This window comes from Dermacentor andersoni, chromosome 5 (assembly GCF_023375885.2).
Source record: "Dermacentor andersoni chromosome 5, qqDerAnde1_hic_scaffold, whole genome shotgun sequence".
Classification (NCBI taxonomy): domain Eukaryota; kingdom Metazoa; phylum Arthropoda; class Arachnida; order Ixodida; family Ixodidae; genus Dermacentor; species Dermacentor andersoni.
In genome coordinates this window covers 92,572,611-92,593,407 of record NC_092818.1, presented here as the reverse complement: position 1 = coordinate 92,593,407, position 20,797 = coordinate 92,572,611, and the positions used below count along the sequence as shown (strand labels likewise).

Here is a 20,797-nt window from a genome sequence, read left to right as displayed (position 1 = left end):
CTTTGGGTGGCGGGTGGAAGCGATGGGCATGTGGAAGAGATCCTTCAAACAGCAGTAAACACGGTGGAAGACTACATCAAAGACAAGGGACAAGGGACAAGGGACAAGAGATGCTCCTCGCAAAAATCAGAACTTCTGCTCTATAGACCCACATGCCGGGGTCGAAAAAGCATTAGGAAAAGGCCGGGCATTGTGGTCACAGTAGAAGGCACCACGATACCGATAGTGGAGAGCCTGAGAATACTGGGACTCCGAATATCGGAAAACGGCCATAACGGAGAAACCATTAGACTACTTGACAATAGTGTTGAACAAACAATCAGACTAATAAAGTGGATATCCAACAGGCCCTATGGCATGAAAGAGCACAATCTCATCCGATTAATAGAAACATTCGTAATCAGTCGTATTGTATATGTGGTTCCTTACCTCAAGCTCTACGCTGCGGAGAAAGCCAAGATAGACTGCATTACTAGAAGGGCGTATAAGCAAGCCTTGGGACTTCGGGAAAATACGTCAAACGAGGAATTCTTGGCGCTCGGCGTGCACAACACATTAGACGAACTTATTGAGGCCCAGAGAGTAGCGCAGTATGAAAGGCTTACAGAGTTTGACGGGGAGACACATCTTAGATGACATCGGAATAACCTACGAAGCACAGCACGGAGTGCGGAGAGGCATCCCAAGGAAAATAAGGGAACATCTATCAATACCCCCAATCCCCAGAAACATGCACCCGGAGTTTCACCAAGATCGAAGAAACGCACGAGCGAGAGCTCTCCACAAAAGATTCCGTAGTGTCAGGGACGTGGTCTATGTGGACGCGGCGGAGTACGCAAATGGAAAGAGTATGTCGATAGTTGCTACGAGTCTAGAGGGTGACTGCAGAGTTAGTGGGACGGTAAAAACATGGAAGGCAGAGGTGGCGGAGGAAGCTGCCTTAGCACTGGCAGTAGCCTCCACGGAAGCCAACATCGTAGTAAGCGACTGCAAGACAGCCGTCAAGAACTATGCAAAAGAAAGAATCTCGCCGGAAGCACTGAGAATTTTAAACAACTTTCGTGAAGATCGCGACATTCACATTATATGGGCACCCGCACACTCCTCCCTTGCCGGGAACGAAATAGCGCACAACCTGGCTCGAGAACTGACAGGCCGAGCAGGTGACACGCAACAAATACTGGGAACGGAGAGAGACCGGATGACCAGCTTTAACGAAATCACCAAACACTATAAATTGGAAAGGGCCCATTTCCCCCCGGCACACTCCTCGTTAAATAGACGGCAAGCGACGGCATGGCGCCTCTTACAGACAGATACATATCCGAACCCGGTGGCCTACCACCGCTACTACCCGGACCTTTACACGGATAGATGTAGATTCTGTGAAGAAAGGCCGGACCTACAACATATGGTTTGGGCTTGTCCTCGTACACCCATACAGAATAAAATAATTAAGACCAGAGAGCAGTGGGAGACCGCGTTGCTCAACTGTGCACCGGAAGACCAACTCAGGGCAATCCAGCAGGCCGAAGATGCCGCCAGGGCCCAAGGGCTCGAGGCCGCCATTTAGGTAGAGGCCTAGGTCTCAGATCTGCTGTGCACAAATAAACTTTATTCCTCCTCCTCCTAGTTTGATTGTACCGTTCGCTCTTCAAAACCATCGAGAAAACCGTCAAGAAAAGTGCAAAGTTCCTAGTTGATTAGTTCGAAATTCGCATTTTGATAGTCTTTTATAATTTTCTTTCTGTTTTTGCATTTTGGACGTGAAAGGTTAATGCGAAATGATAGAATGGAGTGGTCACTTATACCGAGCAGGTCAGTAACGTTAGAAACGTATTCAGGGTGTGTTGCTAGTGCGAGATCAAGAATACTTGCTCTTGATTCAGCTGTTCTAGTTGGTTTCGTTATCAATTGTGTTAAAGAAATTAGAGCGCACATATCCGAAAAATCGCTTGCGAGCGAAGAAGGCGGATTCAGCGCAGATGGCTCACAGTCGCACGAAATATTAGGGATGTGCAAATCCCCCATTAAGAAAAGCGGTAACCTCGGGATTTGACACACCACAGAATTAATGACATCGCGCAGTTCGTTAACAATAATGGAATTGTGAGAAGGGGGGCGGTAACAGACACCAATAATTATTTTTTGCTTGGGCAATTCAGCGACAACCCAAACGGATTCAACTCACATGGAATGTGGATGTGGTACGATGGGAGGTCTTTCGAGATGGCGAGCAATACACCTTCGCCTGTCCGCGACCCTTCATCACAGCGATATACAGAAAATTGACCAACTAACGAAAAACGTTCATGATCCATTACCTCTGGCCGAAGACAGGTTTCCGTTAATACGAGAATGCGTGCATTGCAAGTATCAATAGCAGAGTTTAAAAGGTCACGCTTAGTAGACAGACTTCGAACGTTAGTAAAAAGTACAGTTGTGTGTAACTGATCTTGTCCACAGCCCCTCGCACACCTCTAGCTTGCCGCACCTTCAGTTGCGCTGGCATTTGTACGGCGGTTATCAGATGAATCAAATTGCTTACGTTCAGCGGCGTTGTCTGTTTCTGCATTGTACATGGGCGTACACCTGGCACCTAGCAAGAACTAGCTGGCAACACCTGGCAAGAACTAGCTGAAGCTCATAAAGCCAGTCAATTAGAACGACCGAAGCTCACGCCCACGGGAATATCAGTGCTGCAACGGCTGAGCTACGGTGAAACCTTTATAGCCACCATGGACCGGAAAGAAAATTTCTTCAAGCCTCCGCGAATCCTTTTGCATAGCCCCGATTCCACGCAACATGCACCCCACGTACCACAAGGAAAGAAGACGAGCCCGAGTGGATCCTCTGCGGCGAAGACACAGGCAAGATCCCGATGCCAGACACACCGACGCAGCCAAATACCCGAAAAGAAACACTTACGCCCTGAGCGTCGTAGATTCTCAGGGCAGAGAGCTAGCGTCTGCCATAGTCCGTGCATGCACAAAACCCTGAGACTGCAGAAGAGACGGCGATCGCCCTAGCAACTACCACGTGTATGGGCGCAGCTGTCGTCTTCTCCGATTCTGAAGCAGCTATCAGGAACTACGCTAAGGGTCGCGTGTCGACAGAAGCACTGAAGATATTGAAGCACCGCAGCGCTCCGATCCCCTATACCGGCGTGACATGGGTTCCCGGGCACGAGGGGCTGGAGGGGAACGAAGCGGCACATGCCGCGGCCCTCGGCCACACCTGCTGGGCCAACCCTTCCTACTCTCGAGGCGCCCGGCCTGCGTCGGCGGGGGCTACCCATCACCTACTCAGGGATCCTTCAACATCACAGGCTAGAACGCAGGGTGTACCCACCACTTCACCCAAAGCTCAACAAATAAGAAAGCACTATACTCAGAAGAATACGGAGTAATAATTTCACCCACGGAATTCTCATACATAGACTATACCCAACGCTACAAGGATACCACTGCCCAATGTGCGGCGTACCGGACACCTTAGCGCGCATGATCCTGGAATGTCCATGGCATCTAGACGAAGACGCATTACCTTCACCGAGAGGCTGTTGCAACGCCAGACAAGATAGCGAAGACCTCATAAAAACGTGGGAGGTCAAGCTCGTCTCCGAGGACCTGGAACAAGAACGACGCCTCGTCGCCAAGGCCAAGGAGGCAGCGAAGGCCAGAGGGTCCCTGGAATGAGGAGACGCTCCCACCGAGAGTAGAACCGGGGCTTACTCTGAGGCACTCTATCAAAAATAAACGTTTATTGCTCCTCCTCCTTACTTCGTATAGCTGTCTACCAATTTGCTATCGCAATCGGTGCTTCGTCTTTCGGGCGAAAGTGCGATTTTTACTGAACCCCTAATTAACCGACATTGGCGGTTACCAGCGCTTCAGTTTCTAGACATCCAGCTTGAGTTGCCAGACCAACACACACATTGGACGTATAAGCCTAGTGCGAATAAGCCCTTGTTACCTTAGAATTCCGCACATTCAAAGCTGCTTAAAAGGAGCATTGCCAAGTTTTGTCTGGGCAATGCCATAAAAATTGTGATAACATAATATTTATATAAGCCTCAATGCGGACGTTTGTCTGCAGCAGGGTTGCCGAAGACCTTTCGGTAGCAGAACGGTTGCTGAAGAGGTATCCTACGGAGTGACACTCGGAATGTAGTAAATCAAGAAGTCGTTGAAATTTCCCAGGGATATTATGTCAATGTTAGCGCATCGTGTTGTCCACGTCGCCCTTACATTCTTGTCCGCTGGCGTTAAAATGTTATCCAAACTCCTCAGTGTGTTTTTTCAGAAACTGGATAGCAGAACTGTGCAACAACCGCGGCTCTGCTGCACCAGAATCATGCAGACGAGTGTACACTTACATCAGGCTTCCTCCCCGAGAACGGCACTAAATTCTTAAAAAAAAATACGAATCAAAGAAACTGTTCGGTTTTTGTTCGAATTTCAGCACATCCCTAACAGTTACTTTTACGCGGTTAACCTATTATTTCCCTGTACAATAAAACCATCAAAATGTCATTGTCTATAGCGTCCATGAGGACAGGGACAAACAAGTCGTGAGCTGAAATGTACTTGCGAAGGGCATGTGATGGGCAAGGTAATCACAATTTATCGGACGGTCACGTCTTCTTGAACGGAAAGCTTATTTGACAGGCGCCGTAGAACTCGAAATAATGGTTGCTACTCAGTGGATTCTTAATTAATTGCTGTCATTAAGACCTGTGTTCTATTAAGCAGGCGTTCTATGGAAGTGCGTTTCGAAATTAACCAAACGCGTCAGCTGACAATATTATGTTAATTATTTCCGGCTGGTGTCTCGTTTTACCAGTCACTGCGCTTGCAACGAAGAGATATGCACCCGGTCTTGCGTTTCATCAGGGGTGTTATAGAGCATGCTTCTCAAGTTCGTCCGGCACCACAGCCGCGGTCTTGATGCGAAACCTTCTCAAGGTGTCTTCCAAACATAAAAGCACTATAAAGCACAAAGCACTATAAAGCTCTAGATCGAAGCTTTCTGTCATATATTCACCGTGACTCACATGCACGGGATCTGTATACACAAGATTTGTAAAGAGCAAATCTCTCACCTCGTGACCGCACGGCACGGTGGCTTCTTGGTGATCAAGGCTAGTGAAAGGAAAGCAAGAAGATGAAGACTCCGATCATCCTTTAATTCTTTCAAGTCCACGAACAACAAACCACAGTGATAAGCCCCCCCCCCACACACACACACTCGTCAATGCATTAAGATATTTTTGCATCAACGGGAACATCTTACGTGATGGCTTTATAACGTTGAATAACACAGTAGCAATACTGTGAACGACAAAACAAACTTTTATTGGGCGAACCTGTGCCCACAAAACAGGCTACACTTATAGCACAACGATAGCGGCGAACACGCTCGGCGATCGTCGAAAATCTGATCAGCGGGTCAAGCGCGTTGGCTTTTATAGAGCAGTCATCGAATGTTCCAGACTAAACGTTGGGACCCGCATGCCTTCTACAAAGATCTACACCATTCGTGTCAAGCGATGAAATAAGATAACACAAGGTTCGGCGACAACAGACAGCGGATAGAAGCATTGATAACTTTCCAGAAACTTCGGATACATGCATGCGCTTCCCGCGCTGTGCGATAACATTTGTTAGGCGGCAAAACGTGTCACCCGATAAAGACAAGTACACGTGTCTATACCCCCCTCTTAAAAAGCATCGACCCGATGCTGCAAACAAACAAAAGTAATAAATAAGCACTCGTAGCAAAGGAAAAAAAACAAAATAAGGAAAGTTCGTTAGCGTCCGTAAAACGGTTTAAGACGCACCACGTGGACCACTTCAGGTCGTGCGCGACGTCGCTGTGAATGCGAAATGCCGTCTGGCACGACCTCATAGTCCAGTGCGCCAATACGTCGGATGACCTTGTAGGGTCCGAAATAGCGTCGCAATAGTTTCTCACTCAGTCCTCGTCAGCGTATCGGGGTCCATACCCAAACACGGTCGCCGGGCTGGTACTCGACGAAGCGTCGTCGGAGGTTGTAGTGTCGGCTGTCGGTCCTCTGCTGGTTCTCGATTCGCAGGCGGGCGAGCTGTCGGGCTTCTTCGGCGCGCTGGAGATAGGTAGCGACGTCAAGATTCTCTTCGTCAGTTACGTGAGGCAGCATGGCGTCGAGCGTCGTCGTCGGTTTCCTGCCGTAAACCAGCTTAAACGGCGTGATCTGTGTTGTTTCTTGCACCGCCGTGTTGTACGCAAAGGTTACGTACGGCAGGATCGGGTCCCACGTCTTGTGTTCGACGTCGACGTACATTGCTAGCATGTCGGCGAGGGTCTTGTTCAGGCGTTCCGTGAGACCATTCGTCTGCGGATGGTAGGCAGTTGTCCTCCTGTGGCTTGTCTGGCTGTACTGCAGAACGGCTTGGGTGAGCTCTGCTGTAAAAGCCGTTCCTCTGTCGGTGATGAGGACTTCTGGGGCACCATGCCGCAGCAGGATGTTCTCGACGAAAAATTTCGCCACTTCGGCTGCGCTGCCTTTTGGTAGAGCTTTAGTTTCAGCAAAGCGGGTGAGATAGTCCGTCGCCACGACGATCCACTTATTCCCGGAGGTTGATATCGGAAACGGCCCCAACAAATCCATCCCAATCTGCTGGAATGGTCGGCGAGGAGGTTCGATCGGCTGTAGTAATCCTGCTGGCCTTGTCGGTGGTGTCTTGCGTCGTTGACAGTCTCGGCATGTCTTGACGTAACGGGCGACGTCGGCGGTCAGACGCGGCCAGTAATACCTTTCTTGTATTCTCGACAGCGTCCGGGAGAATCCGAGGTGCCCAGCGGTTGGATCGTCGTGTAGGGCGTGCAGTATTTCTGGACGCAGCGCTGACGGTACAACAAGAAGGTAGCTGGCGCGGACTGGTGAGAAGTTCTTCTTCACGAGCAGGTTGTTTTGTAGCGTGAACGACGACAACCCGCGCTTAAATGCCCTAGGGACAACGTCGGTGTTTCCTTCCAAATACTCGACGAGGCCTTTTAGCTCCGGGTCTGCTCGTTGCTGTTTAGTAAAGTCTTCCGCGCTTATTTCCCAAGGAAGGCGTCGTCGTCCTCGTCGTCTTGCGGCGGGGGATCGATGGGGGCGCGCGATAAGCAGTCGGCATCGGAGTAGCCTAGGCTACTGGCGTCAGTGTGGATTTCGGTATCGGCGTCCTCGTCGAAGTGTGCAAGTACCGGCGGCGACTGCATGCGTTGTTTGAGTTCTTGAAATGCCTTGGCCTGCGGCGTTTCCCACTTGAACGCGACATCACATTTGGTTAGATGTGTTAGCGGCTCCACGATGCGTGAGAATTCCTTGACAAAGCGCCTATAGTAGTGTGCACATGCCAAGGAATCTGCGCACTGCCTTCTTGTCGGTTGGCTGCGGGAACTTTGCGATGGCAGCTGTCTTCTGTGGGTCGGGGCGTACTCCTGATTTGCTGATCACGTGGCCTAGGAACAAAAGCTCATCGTAAGCGAAGCGGCACTTTTCTGGTTTCAGAGTGAGCCCTGATGCCTTGATGGCCTCTAGTACTGTGGCAAGCCGCCTAAGGTGATCGTCGAAATTTCCGGCGAATACAACGACGTCATCCAAGTAAACGAGACAGGTCTGCCACTTCAATCCTGCTAAAACCGTGTCCATCACGCGCTGGAACGTTGCAGGCGCCGAGCACAGTCCAAATGGCATGACCTTGAACTCGTAGAGGCCGTCTGGGGTGATGAAGGCGGTCTTTTCGCGATATCTTTCGTCGACTTCTATTTGCCAATAGCCAGACTTGAGGTCCATCGAAGAAAAGTATTTAGCGTTGCAGAGTCGACACAATGCGTCGTCTATCCGTGGAAGGGGGTACACATCCTTCTTCGTGATCTTGTTCAGTCGACGATAATCGACGCAGAAGCGTAGGGTTCCGTCCTTTTTCTTTACCAGCACTACAGGAGAGGCCCACGGGCTTTTCGACGGCTGGATGATGTCGTCGCGTAGCATTTCGTCGACTTGTTGCCTAATAGCTTCACGTTCTCGCGTCGAAACTCGGTAAGGGCTCTGGCGGAGTGGTCGAGCGCTCTCTTCGGTTATTATACGATGCTTTGCACCTGGTGTTTGTCGAATCCTCGATGACGTCGAAAAGCAGTCTTTGTATCGTCGGAGAAGACTTCTGATCTGTTGCTGCTTACTCATAGGAAGACTTGGATTCACGTCGAAGTCTGTTTCGGGGACAATGCTCATCGGGGTAGATGCGGCTGAATCCGAGAGGACAAAGGCATTGCTGGTTTCCACAATTTCCTCGATGTATGCGATTGTCGTGCCCTTGTTGATGTGCTTGAACTCTTGGCTGAAGTTGGTTAGCATAACTTCCACTTGCCCTCCGTGGAGTCGAGCGATCCCTCTTGCGACGCAAATTTCGCGGTCGAGCAGTAGATGTTGGTCGCCCTCGATGACGCCTTCTACGTCAGCGGGTGTTTCAGTGCCGACGGAAATAATAATGCTGGCGCGCGGCGGGATGCTCACTTGATCTTCGAGCACACTCAAGGCGTGGTGACTACGACAGCTCTCCGGCGGTATCGCTTGATCTTGTGACAGCGTTATCGATTTCGACTTCAGGTCGATGACTGCGCCATGTTGATTCAGGAAGTCCATGCCGAGAATGACGTCTCGTGAACACTGTTGGAGGACAACGAAGGTGGCAGGGTAAGTCCGGTCATGAACAGTAATTCTTGCCGTGCAGATCCCAGTCGGCGTAATCAGGTGTCCTCCAGCGGTGCGAATTTGAGGGCCTTCCCATGCAGTCTTAACTTTCCTCAACTGGGCGGTGATGGGTCCACTCATGACGGAGTAATCGGCTCCTGTGTCTACTAAGGCGGTGACTGCGTGGCCGTCGAGAAGCACGTCGAGGTCGGTGGTTCTTTGTCTTGCGTTACAGTTAGGTCTCGGCGTCGGATCACGGCTGCGTCGTGTTGAACTGAAGCTGGAACGTCGCGTCGTCAAGTCGTCTTTCGTCGGTGTAGTCTTGGCTTCCTGACTTCGTCGGGACGGCGGCGTGTCGTCATTAGGTCGTCGAGATGGTTTCTTCGTCGTCTTCGTCGGCGGCGGAGGATCTTCGTCAGTTCGACGAACAGTAACCGCACCTCCATCGGTTGCTGCTTTTAGTTTTCCGGATACGGGCTCGCTGACCGGCCCCGGGCTGGGCCAGTGTATGGTCGGCGCTGCGGCGACAGGTAGCGGCCTGGTGATGGCGAACGCGACGGTCGTCGAGAGCTCCACTGAGTAGCGGCGAGGTAGTCGGCGATATCGCGAGGGCGTTCACCTCTCTGCGGGCGCGGAGCATTGACGGCGAAACCTCGCAGTCCCATCTCCCGGTGTGGGCATCGGCGATACACATGGCCGGCTTCTCCGCAATGATAGCAGAGCGGACGGTGGTCGGGGGCTCGCCAAATGTCCGTCTTCCTCGCGTAGGTGCGCTGGGCGACGGGTGGGCGTGCTGGCGGCGGCGGCGGCGGACGACTGAATTGCGTCGTTGCAGGGCCCTGGCGTGGTCGCGGAGGGGGACCTTGACGGCGTGCGAAGGCGGCGTAGGTCATCGCTTCTGGCTGGGGCTGCGGTAATTGAGGTTGCACCTCAGGAACCCCAAGCGATCGCTGAACCTCATCTTTCACGATGTCATCGATCGAAGCTACTTGAGGCTGCGATGAAGGCAGGACCTTGCGCAGTTCTTCGCGCACAATGGCACTGATGGTCTCTTGAAGGTCGTCCAAACCCAGTCCTTGGATGGCATACTGCGGCGTGTGCCCCTGGCGGTTATATTGCCGGGTGCGCATCTCCAGAGTTTTCTCGATCGTCGATGCCTCTGCAGAAAACTCAGCCACAGTCTTCGGTGGGTTACGAATAAGTCCGGTGAAAAGGTCTTGCTTGACGCCGCGCATCAGGAAGCGAACTTTTTTCTCCTCCGACATTTCCGGGTCGGCGTGCCGGAAAAGACGGGCCATCTCCTCCGTGAAGATCGCGATCGTCTCGTTTGGCAGCTGCACTCTGGTTTCTAGTAGAGCTTGGGCTCGCTCTTTTCGCACGACGCTTGTAAACGTGTGCAAGAAGCCGCTTCGGAAAAGGTCCCACGTCGTTAAGGTGGCTTCCCGATTCTCGAACCACGTCCTGGCGGCGTCTTCCAATGCGAAATAGACATGCCGCAGCTTGTCGTCGCTGTCCCAACTGTTAAACTTAGCGACCCTCTCATACGTTTCGAGCCAGGTTTCCGGGTCCTCGAATGTTGATCCGCGGAACGTCGGAGGTTCCCTGGGCTGCTGCAGCACGATGGGGGACGCTGGGGCTGCCATTGGGGTTGCCTTGTCCACAATCTTCTTGGTCTTCTCAGGTAGAAGTCCGTGCTCCGGGGGCAGCTGTTGAAGACGGCGGCTTGCTCGATGCTCCGGGACTACGTTGGTGTTCTCTTTGCGGTCCGGGCTTGGATCACGGCTTGTCGGGGGCGTCCGGTACATGAACGAAAAGCACCTCCACCAGATGTCATGTGGTGGTGACGTTGAATAACACAGTAGCAATACTGTGAACGACAAAACAAACTTTTATTGGGCGAACCTGTGCCCACAAAACAGGCTACACTTATAGTACAACGATAGCGGCGAACACGCTCGGCGATCGTCGAAAATCTGATCAGCGGGTCAAGCGCGTCGGCTTTTATAGAGCAGTCATCGCATGTTCCAGACTAAACGTTGGGACCCGCATGCCTTCTACAAAGATCTACACCATTCGTGTCAAGCGATGAAATAAGATAACACAAGGTTCGGCGACAACAGACAGCGGATAGAAGCATCGATAACTTTCCAGAAACTTCGGATACATGCATGCGCGTCCCGCGCTGTGCGATAACATTTGTTAGGCGGCAAAACGTGTCGCCCGATAAAGACAAGTACACGTGTCATTATTTATCTGTATAAGCGTACTGCATTGTGCTATAAAAGGCATAAGAATTGAGCAACGCAAATTTCAGCCAGCAATGCCAAATGCGTATGAAAAACTACATTGAAGTGCGTGACGTCACACACAGGCATTGGCGCTGGGAGTACGGCGGGATTGAAACCTTGGCCGTCATTTTTTTTCTCTAAACAATCTGCTGTCACGAAGATAAGAAAAAAGGAGTTTCGAGGGTTACGTTATCAATTTAAACTAACTCATTATTTCTATTTTGTCCCACTTTAAGGTTTGTCTCCTTTGCCTGTTTTGCAATGAACGAATTAATAAAAGCGGCCCGTTTGATTGCTCGTAACTGCTGTCTGTAGTCAAATGAACAAAACAAGCAATCAATAGAACACAAAAATTCGTAAGAGACACTTAAGCCTGCTTACGTGTGGGAATGAAAAAGCGCTGGTCCTTTTGGTGAAATGTTTCAGCGGCGCAAGCTCTCACCTGCGTTTGAACTGTGCTTCGGTAAGATCAAATCAAAACACGCCTAGCGTCTCAACGCGCTCGCTTGGCCGCGAGGAGTTCATAACTCGAAGGATCGCTCAGCGGAGTTCAATTGGGCATTCATGCCTTTTATTTTATACGCTCATTTTATACACCCGTGACAGGGCGCCACTTCCTCCCCATTGGCTGTGGCGTCACGTGCCGAACGACGCATGCACTAGGCCACACGCTTAGTTGGCCAGGTGGCTGGGACGTCACGTGTCCAATGATACACACACTAGGCACACCTCTAGTCAACCAGAACCGTGGAGCTGCCGTGGCATCGGCTGCACTACTTATGCCACTGGCTCCCCGAGTGCCTTTTATTCAGGGCTTGCGCTGCTCAATGTGGCAATAAAGGTAAAAAAGCGGCCGTGGCATCGGGGAAGCGTGCTCGTCTTGCAGACCGGAGGCGCAGGGTTGATTCGCACCCAGACCGAAATTTACGAAACTTTCTTTCCAAAGGCATTAATTTACGTTGTTTACAGAAACCGCCGTGGTAGATTTCAAATCAATCAGAGTCTTTTTTGATGTGTTTTTACTTTTCGCGCCGTCAGCCATTTTCGGTACCATCTTTCTGTCACGCCGACTACGACGGATTTTCGCGAAATGGAACATATAATGCTTTCGCATTTAATAACTCTTCGCGATTTCCTCCACTGTATTACATGATTCAAACAATGTTAACTGTGGATTTCCAGCGCTTCGGAATATTTAGCAAGAATATTATCAGTTATGCGTCTGAATATTTGCGTCTAATATACGTCTATATGCGTCTGCAGACCAGCGTCTGAATACTTCCTTTTTTACACCGCAGCTCTTAGGCGCCCGCACCTGCGTATCGCGTCGGCGTTGTCCCTCGGCGTAGCCGAGTAAATGAGCACACCGATAGATGAAAGAGCGAACGCGGAGCGCAGTGGGGGATGAAAGTTCCCTATAGTGAAGAGAGCGTGAGGAGGAAAGCGGAGGAGGAGGGTATGGCGACGGTGTGAGAAGAAAATTCACCGATGATTACGGTATTCCCCAATGGGAAATTTGAGCGCAGCTCTATACATGTTTTTATTTTACGATATATTGGCTGTCACGGACAATCAGCCTCGTGCGGCACATAGTAAACGGGGCGAAGTGTGACGGAACTGCCTCACTAATCGGGAGATTGTGAAAGGCAGCGCATGAGAGACACGTGGGCGGGATTCACAGCAGCTGCCGCAGACACACCTCCGCTCATGCAGCGCATTGTTTTCATGTATGGTATTGGTGGGCGCGCTCGCCTCACGCCATCAGCGAACAGACAACCGCACGCTACTCTGGCGCCATCTCTCAGCGGTCGTCGCCGCATAGCCCCTCTTGCGTGACATTGTGCTTTTCTTTTCATGCTTTCGCCATCCCCTCCTCCTCCGCTTTCCGCCTCATGGTACCGCTGCACCATCCTTCCCCGCATTCCTCCGCGCTCTCTTCGCTATGGCCATCTTTCATCCCCCGCTGAGCTCCACGCTCGCTTTGATCCATCGCTGTATTCGTTCGCTCGGTTACAGCGAGGGATGCCGAGGCACGCCAAGGCACGCCGACGTCCAACGCAGGAACGGCGCCTTAGAGCTGCGCTATAAAATCATAGTGCCGCGCAAGATGGCTGACAAAAATTACTACCGTAAACAACGTAACAATTTTTTTAAAGCTGCAAACTCGTATTTCACATTTAGCCACTTCAGATATGCTCTGTAGGATGCAGCCCAACGAACTGTGATCCGATATTGAGACGCAGGAATGGATTTGTAAACTTTGCGGTTGAGTTTACTGAAGCTTGTCCGAATTTCAGGAATTTTTGTAGTAACGATCGGGCCATGGATTACAGCTTTGATCCCAAATATATTTAGAATTTTTCTTTCTGTAATAACTGCAGCAAAATTCATTCAAATGACTTAAGCTTCTGTACAATTACAAGCTTTGTGCGTCTCACGTGCATTTCAATAGGGCAATCGCAGGGAACCGCGAGCAAGAGAAGGGCAAGTTCAACGCCACCGGTGAAACACGTGGCCCGGGTTGGCCTCCCCCTCCTCCACCTCGAGTTTTTATTTACGGAGTTCATAAGAAAAAAAAAAGGAAATACTGCAGCTATAGCATGCATTGCCCACTTACCTTGCTTCCTAAAGCAGTCCAGCAGTGCATTCGAATTATCGGCACCAACAATCGCGGAAAGCTTGCTAGGCTCTATCTTGTCGATGTCCGCTGCACTGGTTACGCCCGCTGATTTGATGTATTCCAGCAGAGAATTGAGCACGTCTTCAGGGATGTCCGGGATGACGTCCCGCACTAGACCTATAAGGTCTTCAACAGTCCACGGTTTCGTCCCGTTGTCAATGTGATTAGCGCCAGCTGGAAAGCAGCAGGTAGAACCAGATGTACCACTTTATGATAATGAATAATATCGAAAACCACTAGCTGCACTCAAGAATTCGAGCCACAGGATACAAGCAGTGGCATAGAATTTTTTTCGTGGGAAGCGGGTGGACTAATATTTAGAAGGCGGAGTGAGGGTGGGGACAGGAGGGTATTGTCGCAAGTCGTTTCCCACGCCCGTAGGCGGCCGGTGTGGGTTTGTTATGATGATGATGATGATGATGATGATGATGATGATGATGAGAGGACTGCGGAAACAGCGCAGGCGGCAGCGGGCTACAACGCGCCCTCGGTTGTGAGTCGCCTGCGATGGCTGGTTCCGAACGCGCTGCTGCCGTCTTGTCGCCTCTGAATGCTGACAAGTGTATCTCCTTTATTGCGATCACATTTCAGACGATGGACATACAGCTCGGAGATAATGTAGTGAGAGCACCCTGCGGCGCCGTCTGCTTCAACGTAGCTGAAGCGTCACCTGCTTCATTTCAGTCCTTCAGTTGGCCAATGTTTTAAAGCGACAGCTTTAAGGGCCTCGTACCGCAGAAAGCACGGCGTTTCCGGTGTTGATCGTGCGTCGAGCGTGAACGAAAATTTTGTACCCATAACAGCGCGCCGCGTTTCTACCAATCACAGAGCGGCGCGCGCCGCGCGCTCGGCTCGGTTTCTTGCAGCACCGCCAGATGGCGTTAGCCTGCGCACATCCGCGTAAGTATAAAGTTAGGGTGTATTACTTACATAGACCGTTGACCACTACATCAGAAATATACAGGTTAGCAATGCAAGCGATTAAATTAAACTGAAAGCATGGTCAGATAATAATGGTATATTGAGAGAACTTAGAATGGCTTCAGAATTGGTAGGCGTCTGGATCATAACCGATTTGTACTTATTCAGTGTATTGAAATGTCCGCAGCTAGAAAAGGGGACCGCTATATGGGGCTTTTTAGACGTTACCAGAGCGTATGACAGCGTATACCACAACTTATTGTGGGACACGCTGTAAGGGCAAGGCTTAGTCAACGACTGTACGCAGCTTTTGAGGGAGATTTACCGAGAACAAACAGCTTGCGTTGAACGGGAAGGGATGAGGAGCAAGGAGAAAGTTGATCTCAACAAGGGACTGAGAGAGGGGTAGCATCTATCCCCTCTGCTGTTTACTATGTGTCCATGGTAAGGACGGAAAGGGCGCTAGAGGGAAGCTATATCAGGTTTAATCTCCCATAAGAACAGGTGGGAACAATAGTAAAGCAGCAGCTTCGAGTTTTGCTTGATACCGACGACATTGTGTTGCTCGCTTACAAGCAAAGTGACATGCAATGTCTGACTAATATATGTACACAGTAAGGTGAGAAGTTAGGATCGAAATTTAGCGTTCGAAATCAGGTATTATGGTATTCAATGAAAACAGTGATCAGACAGTGTCAATACAAAGCCAGGAGATACCGCTGATGAAAGGACACAAACACCTTGGTTTATGAATAAACGAAGACAATAGATATGCAGTTATGGAAACACGGGAAAGAAGATTCACCGACAATTACGGTACTTCCTAATGCGAAATTTGAGTGAACTTTTTATACGTGTTTTCATTTCGCGATATATCGGCTGGCGCAGAGTCGTGTGGCTCGTTGCAAACGGAGCGAAGTGTGGCGCGACTGCCTTGCTAATCTCGAGGTAGCGGGAGTCAGCGCGTGAGTAGCATTATGTCTGTCTGCTATATGTCTGTCTGTCTGTCCATGGCTGCTATTCATAGCAGCCGCCGCAGACAGATCTCCGCTCATGCAGTGCTTTGATTTCATGTGTCTGACGTGCGCTACTCTGGCACCGTATTGTAGCTATCGTTACCGCACTACACTTTTCTCCTTACACTTTCGCGATACACTGCCTTTCCGCTTTACACCTCATGGTTCCACTGGACCCTTTTCTCCGCTTTCCCCCTCGCGTCCGTCATCCCCTGCTGCACTCTGCCTTCGCTTTCATCCTTCGCTGTTCGCACAGTTACGCTGAGGCACAACGCTGACGCTCGCCGCAGGAACGGGCACCTAAGACCTGCGCTCTAAAACACTAAGAGCAAAGGGGAAGAAAAATGCGGCCATAATGAAGCACAGCGCGCTATGGGGATACAACAGGTATGAGCTGCTGCGGGTGATGTGGAAAGGTGTAATGGTTCCAGGAGTTACACTTGGAAATGCGGTTGTTTGCTTGAAGTCAGGGGTACAATCAGAACTCGATGGCAACCAAAGGTCAGTGGGACGCCTCGTATTGGGCGCTCACGGGAAGACTACAAATGAAGCTGTACAAGTTTTAAAGGGAGGGAAGCTGACAATAAAATTGATTTTGAAGAACGACTGAGGAATATGGAAGAAACTTAGTGGGTTGCGAGAGTGTTCAGATATTTTTACAGGAAAATCTTTGACTCACAGTGGAGGAAAAGAACTAGGAAGCTTATCAGCAAGTATGAGACCGGTATATTTAAGTAGCACGGCAACAAACACAGTCAAACCCCAAGTCAGAGAGGTCAAGATAATTTTATGGGTGACGGCAATGCAAAAGAAACTTGCTATGAGTAACTAACTACCTAAGAGGGAAAAAACGAAATCAGGAAAGAAACAATTTATGTTAGCTCAAAGGGAAGCTCTTTACTTTTCGAAGTGAGACCAGGACACCTTAGAAGGCTTACTTATAAAGCGAGGTACAACAAGCAAGAAGAAGCATGTGCTTGCTGCGGTAAAGCTATGGAAACGATCGAACATGTTTTATTAGAATGTGAAGATATCTGCCCAGCGGCAGGTTTAGACTCCTCTGGCTTCCTTAAAGCCATTGGGTTCAGTGAAAGCAGGGGTAAAGCAAACATGTCAGCTATAGAGATATTACCAAGAGGCTATTGGATATCTGGTGGTAGAAAAATAGGAAGACGACAAACAACGTAGGTGTACAAAAAACAAAGTTCCGAATAGTGTTTCAGAAAGTTTCGTGCTGGAAATTGTTTGGGTTTTCTTTATATATAGGTAGGACACTTGGTAAAATAATAATAAGAGCTTGGTAGCGCATCCCACCGCCCGTTTCAAAGCATCGATCTATGTTCTCCATACACGGTAGCGGTGGCGCCAGCCATGCGGGGCGAAAAGAAAATGCCGGAGGGCTCGCCTTCGTGCATAGCTTTCGGCGGAAGCTTTTCTCACTGAAGATTACGGTTGCATTAGGTGCACTTACCTGAAAGGCTGAGAAGCAGTCCGGGACCCTTTAATGCTATGGCGTTCTACTCTTTAAGGCGAAGCATAAACGTCTCCCAAGTCCCCCCCCCCCCCCCCCCCCCACGCAATAGCTGCTTCATTAGGCACGTTCTTCAGGGGGCTTGAGACACTATGAAAGGGACTAGACGACATCTAGTGCGCTATACTGCCACTCTGACGCTATACCGATTTTTTTTAAAGACGAGTATCATACCCGTGTGGAGCGGGCTACCGCAGTACACGGTTTGTGCGGCATTTTTAGCCTGCTTTGTATATATATATATATATATATATATGCTCTTAGCTTGCCACGATTGGTATGAGTGCAATAAAGTTGTTTTATTTGTTTTTCACGCAGTCGCAGGCAAAGCTCTAGCACCTTTGTGTTTACAGCAGACTCTGAAACGAAACATGTATGAGGAGCATTTACTTCCCGCTGGCAATGGACACACTCAGCGGTATAACTAATTAGTGGGCCAGTGCAGTGTACACGAGATAGAAGCATTATGTTTTATATCGCGTGAACAGCCAGTTATGCGCGCTTAATTATTTTCTCCCCGGCAGTCAATAGCGGACACACAATAATTTGCGCATCCATGTACGACATCGCTGAATGGGCCACCAGCCCTGTTAGGAACGATTGAACATGCTTCTCGCGTAACTGATCGTGAACATTACACAATTATAGCAGTTTAAGCGCCCACACATTGCGCGAAAGAAGGAAATGAATTTAAGTGAGAGATTGGACGCGTGCATATATACCTGCTTCTGTGCACGCTAGTTGCATGCTGCTTGCTGTTTTCGCGGTCATGAGTACTCGAGTGCGGCTCATTCATGCGCATGACAAAAAAAGGTCACAAGGACCACCCAGTTCCCTGCAGTCTCACTTAATTGCCGGAACGGAACAATCTTTGCGCAAGCTACGAAGTCGTCACGCGCACTTTAACTCTGTTTGCGTACCTTTCTTTCGTATCCAAAACGCAGATTTAGAATTGGTTAGCCTCCGTCGGCTTTCCGTGGGGAAAGCGATTCGAACAGACCGTAAATAAAAGCACCGAAAGGTCGTAAGCAGCACTCCTATGTTGTTATCACAGGCCCGCATCTCGGGAAGGCAAGAGACACGATCGCGTAGGTTACGACCACAAAACGAATATCCACCCGAGCGGGCTTGCTAGGCACGAAGTCGTTTCTAGTGAAAGCCATTATCCCATAGCGTTGCTTTTCAGGCGCCGTGTAAAGCTTTAGCAGCGAACGTACTCCATACTATATAACGTAAACTTGTGTCTGCCTCAGTTTTTAGCGCAGGGCTCTTGCATGAGCAGCTTCCTCGTTCGCTGGTTGTTGGCGCAGCCAACGGTGGCACAACGCCGCTCTGACCTTTGCACATCCCGTTCAGCAGATGCGGTAAGAACAGGGCTAAAGCAAACACCCCTAAAGAACTTAGTGCCCTTCCACTCTATGAAGGACGACTGACGAAGCTGTAATGTGTGCTTCTAAAGTGACGATATTATATATATATATATATATATATATATATATATATATATATATATATATATATATATATATATATATATATATATATATATATATATATATATATATATATATATATATGCAATGAAAGCAGCAAGACAGACACTCTAATCCACCTTATTTGGCGGATTGGTGGGCAGACACCCCCGGTCGCGGGTAGTCTTCGGGATTGGCCCACTGTTTTCTCTATCGACACGACTTTTTTCCGCACACCCAGTCGACGCACGCACTTTTGGTCGGAACCAAGCCATGTACATCTTCGCTGAAAAAAAAATCACAGACAATTACGATACTCTCTAATGCGAATATTGAGCGCAGCTGTTTAGGTGTTTTGAATTCGCGATATATTTTATTCTGAAACTTATACTGAACGACAGGTTCCTCTCGGCGGCGACGTTGAGCCTCTGCTCGGGCAGATCGTTTGGAAGCTGCTGCAGAGGAAGGACTTACTCCAGTTGCGTCACTCATTGATAAAAAGAACTGGCTGACACTGTTTTGTAATGTGATTATATTGTTACGGTCAAGTGAAGGAAGAAGTTGAATTGGACTAGAAGAAGACGAAGTCAGGCAGTTGCCTGAACGCCATATACACCATTTGTAAATATACATTATTTTACACTCGTGGGCCTGCTTTCTTCCTGCAACATTTTGGTGGAAGGTGCGGGGTACAATCACGGAACTTCGCAGCGGACGTCATCCACCTGCCGCCACAATGGCAAATCAACCGACACAAGCGACAACGCCTCAGCAGCCCGTGCCAACGGTCATCCTCACTCATCCGACCCGGGGACATTTTGTGGCGCGGACAACGTCGACGTCGAGGACTGGCTTACGATGTACGAGCGAGTGTGCGACAACAACAGGTGGGACCCAACAATGATGTTAGCAAACGTGTTATTTTATCTGAGGGGAACTGCGAAGCAATGGTACGACACGTACGAAGCTGACCTAACGAGCTAGGATGTCTGCAAAGAAAAAATGCGAGACTTGTATGGCAGACCTGTCGGTCGTCAGCTGGCAGCAAAAAAAGAACTTGCGTGCCGCGCTCAGACGTCCACAGAATCTTACGTCGTGAACATACAGGATGTGCTGGCCCTCTGTCGCAAGGCTGATGACAACATGACCGAGGCAGACAAGATTGGTCATATACTAAAAGGTATTGCAGACGATACCTTCAACCTCTTGATGTGTAAGGATTGTGCCTTTGTGGATGCAATTATAAAGGAGTGCCGGCGCTTCGAACAAGCGAATGCCGTCGCGTCGCTCAAACTTTCGACCGATTGCCGAATACCGCCGCGACATCTTGCGAAGACCCGCCGCGTTTCGTTCAGCCCACAGGACCGGAAGAAATAACGCGCATCGTTCGCCGTGAGCTTGAGGCCATGGCCCCGGCTGAAGTTCGTTCAGACTGTCGGGAAAGCGTTCCCGCTATATCCCTTATACAAGCGGTCGTTCGAGAGGAAATAGCAAGTTTGGGCATTCCCTCTCTCTGCTCGGTCCGCTATACAAACACCTACCAGGTTTCTCCGGCTGCTCGCGCCCAGACGCAAAGCTTTCCGCCACTCCGTCGCAACCCAGCTGACTGGCGCACAACGGATGATAAACCCATCTGTTTTAATTGTTCTAGTATTGGACACATCGTCCGTCATTGCCGCAACCACTGGTCGCCGCCTCCTAGGTGGTCGTCTCCGAGTTACTACCGCGAAGTACCAGACAATCGTACTTTCACGCCCTATACGCCGACTAGGAACATCAATGCCGACAATGATTCACCAAGATCCAGCCGCTCCCCGTCTCCGCAAGGTCGTAGGTCCCGTTCGCCTCTCGTTCACCGCTCATCGTTCCCCTCTGCAACCGGTCGCTTCGCTTCGGGAAACTAGGCGGTGCAGCTCCCGGAGGTGAAGCTGCAACTCCGACCCGGCCCACAAATCCTATGTTGACCCTGCCTACATGTGGAAACCTACTGGACATTGAAGTTGATGGCGTTCCTGTTAGATCTCTCGTTGGTACAGGAGCGCAGCTTTCAGTTACGAGCGCTGCTCTACGCCGAAGGCTCAAAAAGGTTCTGACACCCGCCGTACCATGCACTGTGCGAGTCGCCGATGGGAGTACTTCACCTGTCCTTCGAATGTGCACAGCACGT

General features: G+C 50.0%; 1 protein-coding gene across 1 annotated transcript in view; it reads right to left on the bottom strand.

The window, feature by feature from the left end:
* The window catches only part of LOC140218362 (uncharacterized), a 97,276-nt gene that overhangs the window by 37,612 nt on the left and 38,867 nt on the right, over positions 1-20,797 (bottom strand). Inside the window, exons 2-3 of the mRNA XM_072288089.1 lie at positions 13,628-13,864; positions 5,105-5,144 (exon numbers count right to left, since the gene is read on the bottom strand). Of these exons, the coding sequence (XP_072144190.1) occupies positions 5,105-5,144; positions 13,628-13,864 (277 nt within the window). The remainder of the gene's footprint in view (positions 1-5,104; positions 5,145-13,627; positions 13,865-20,797) is intronic.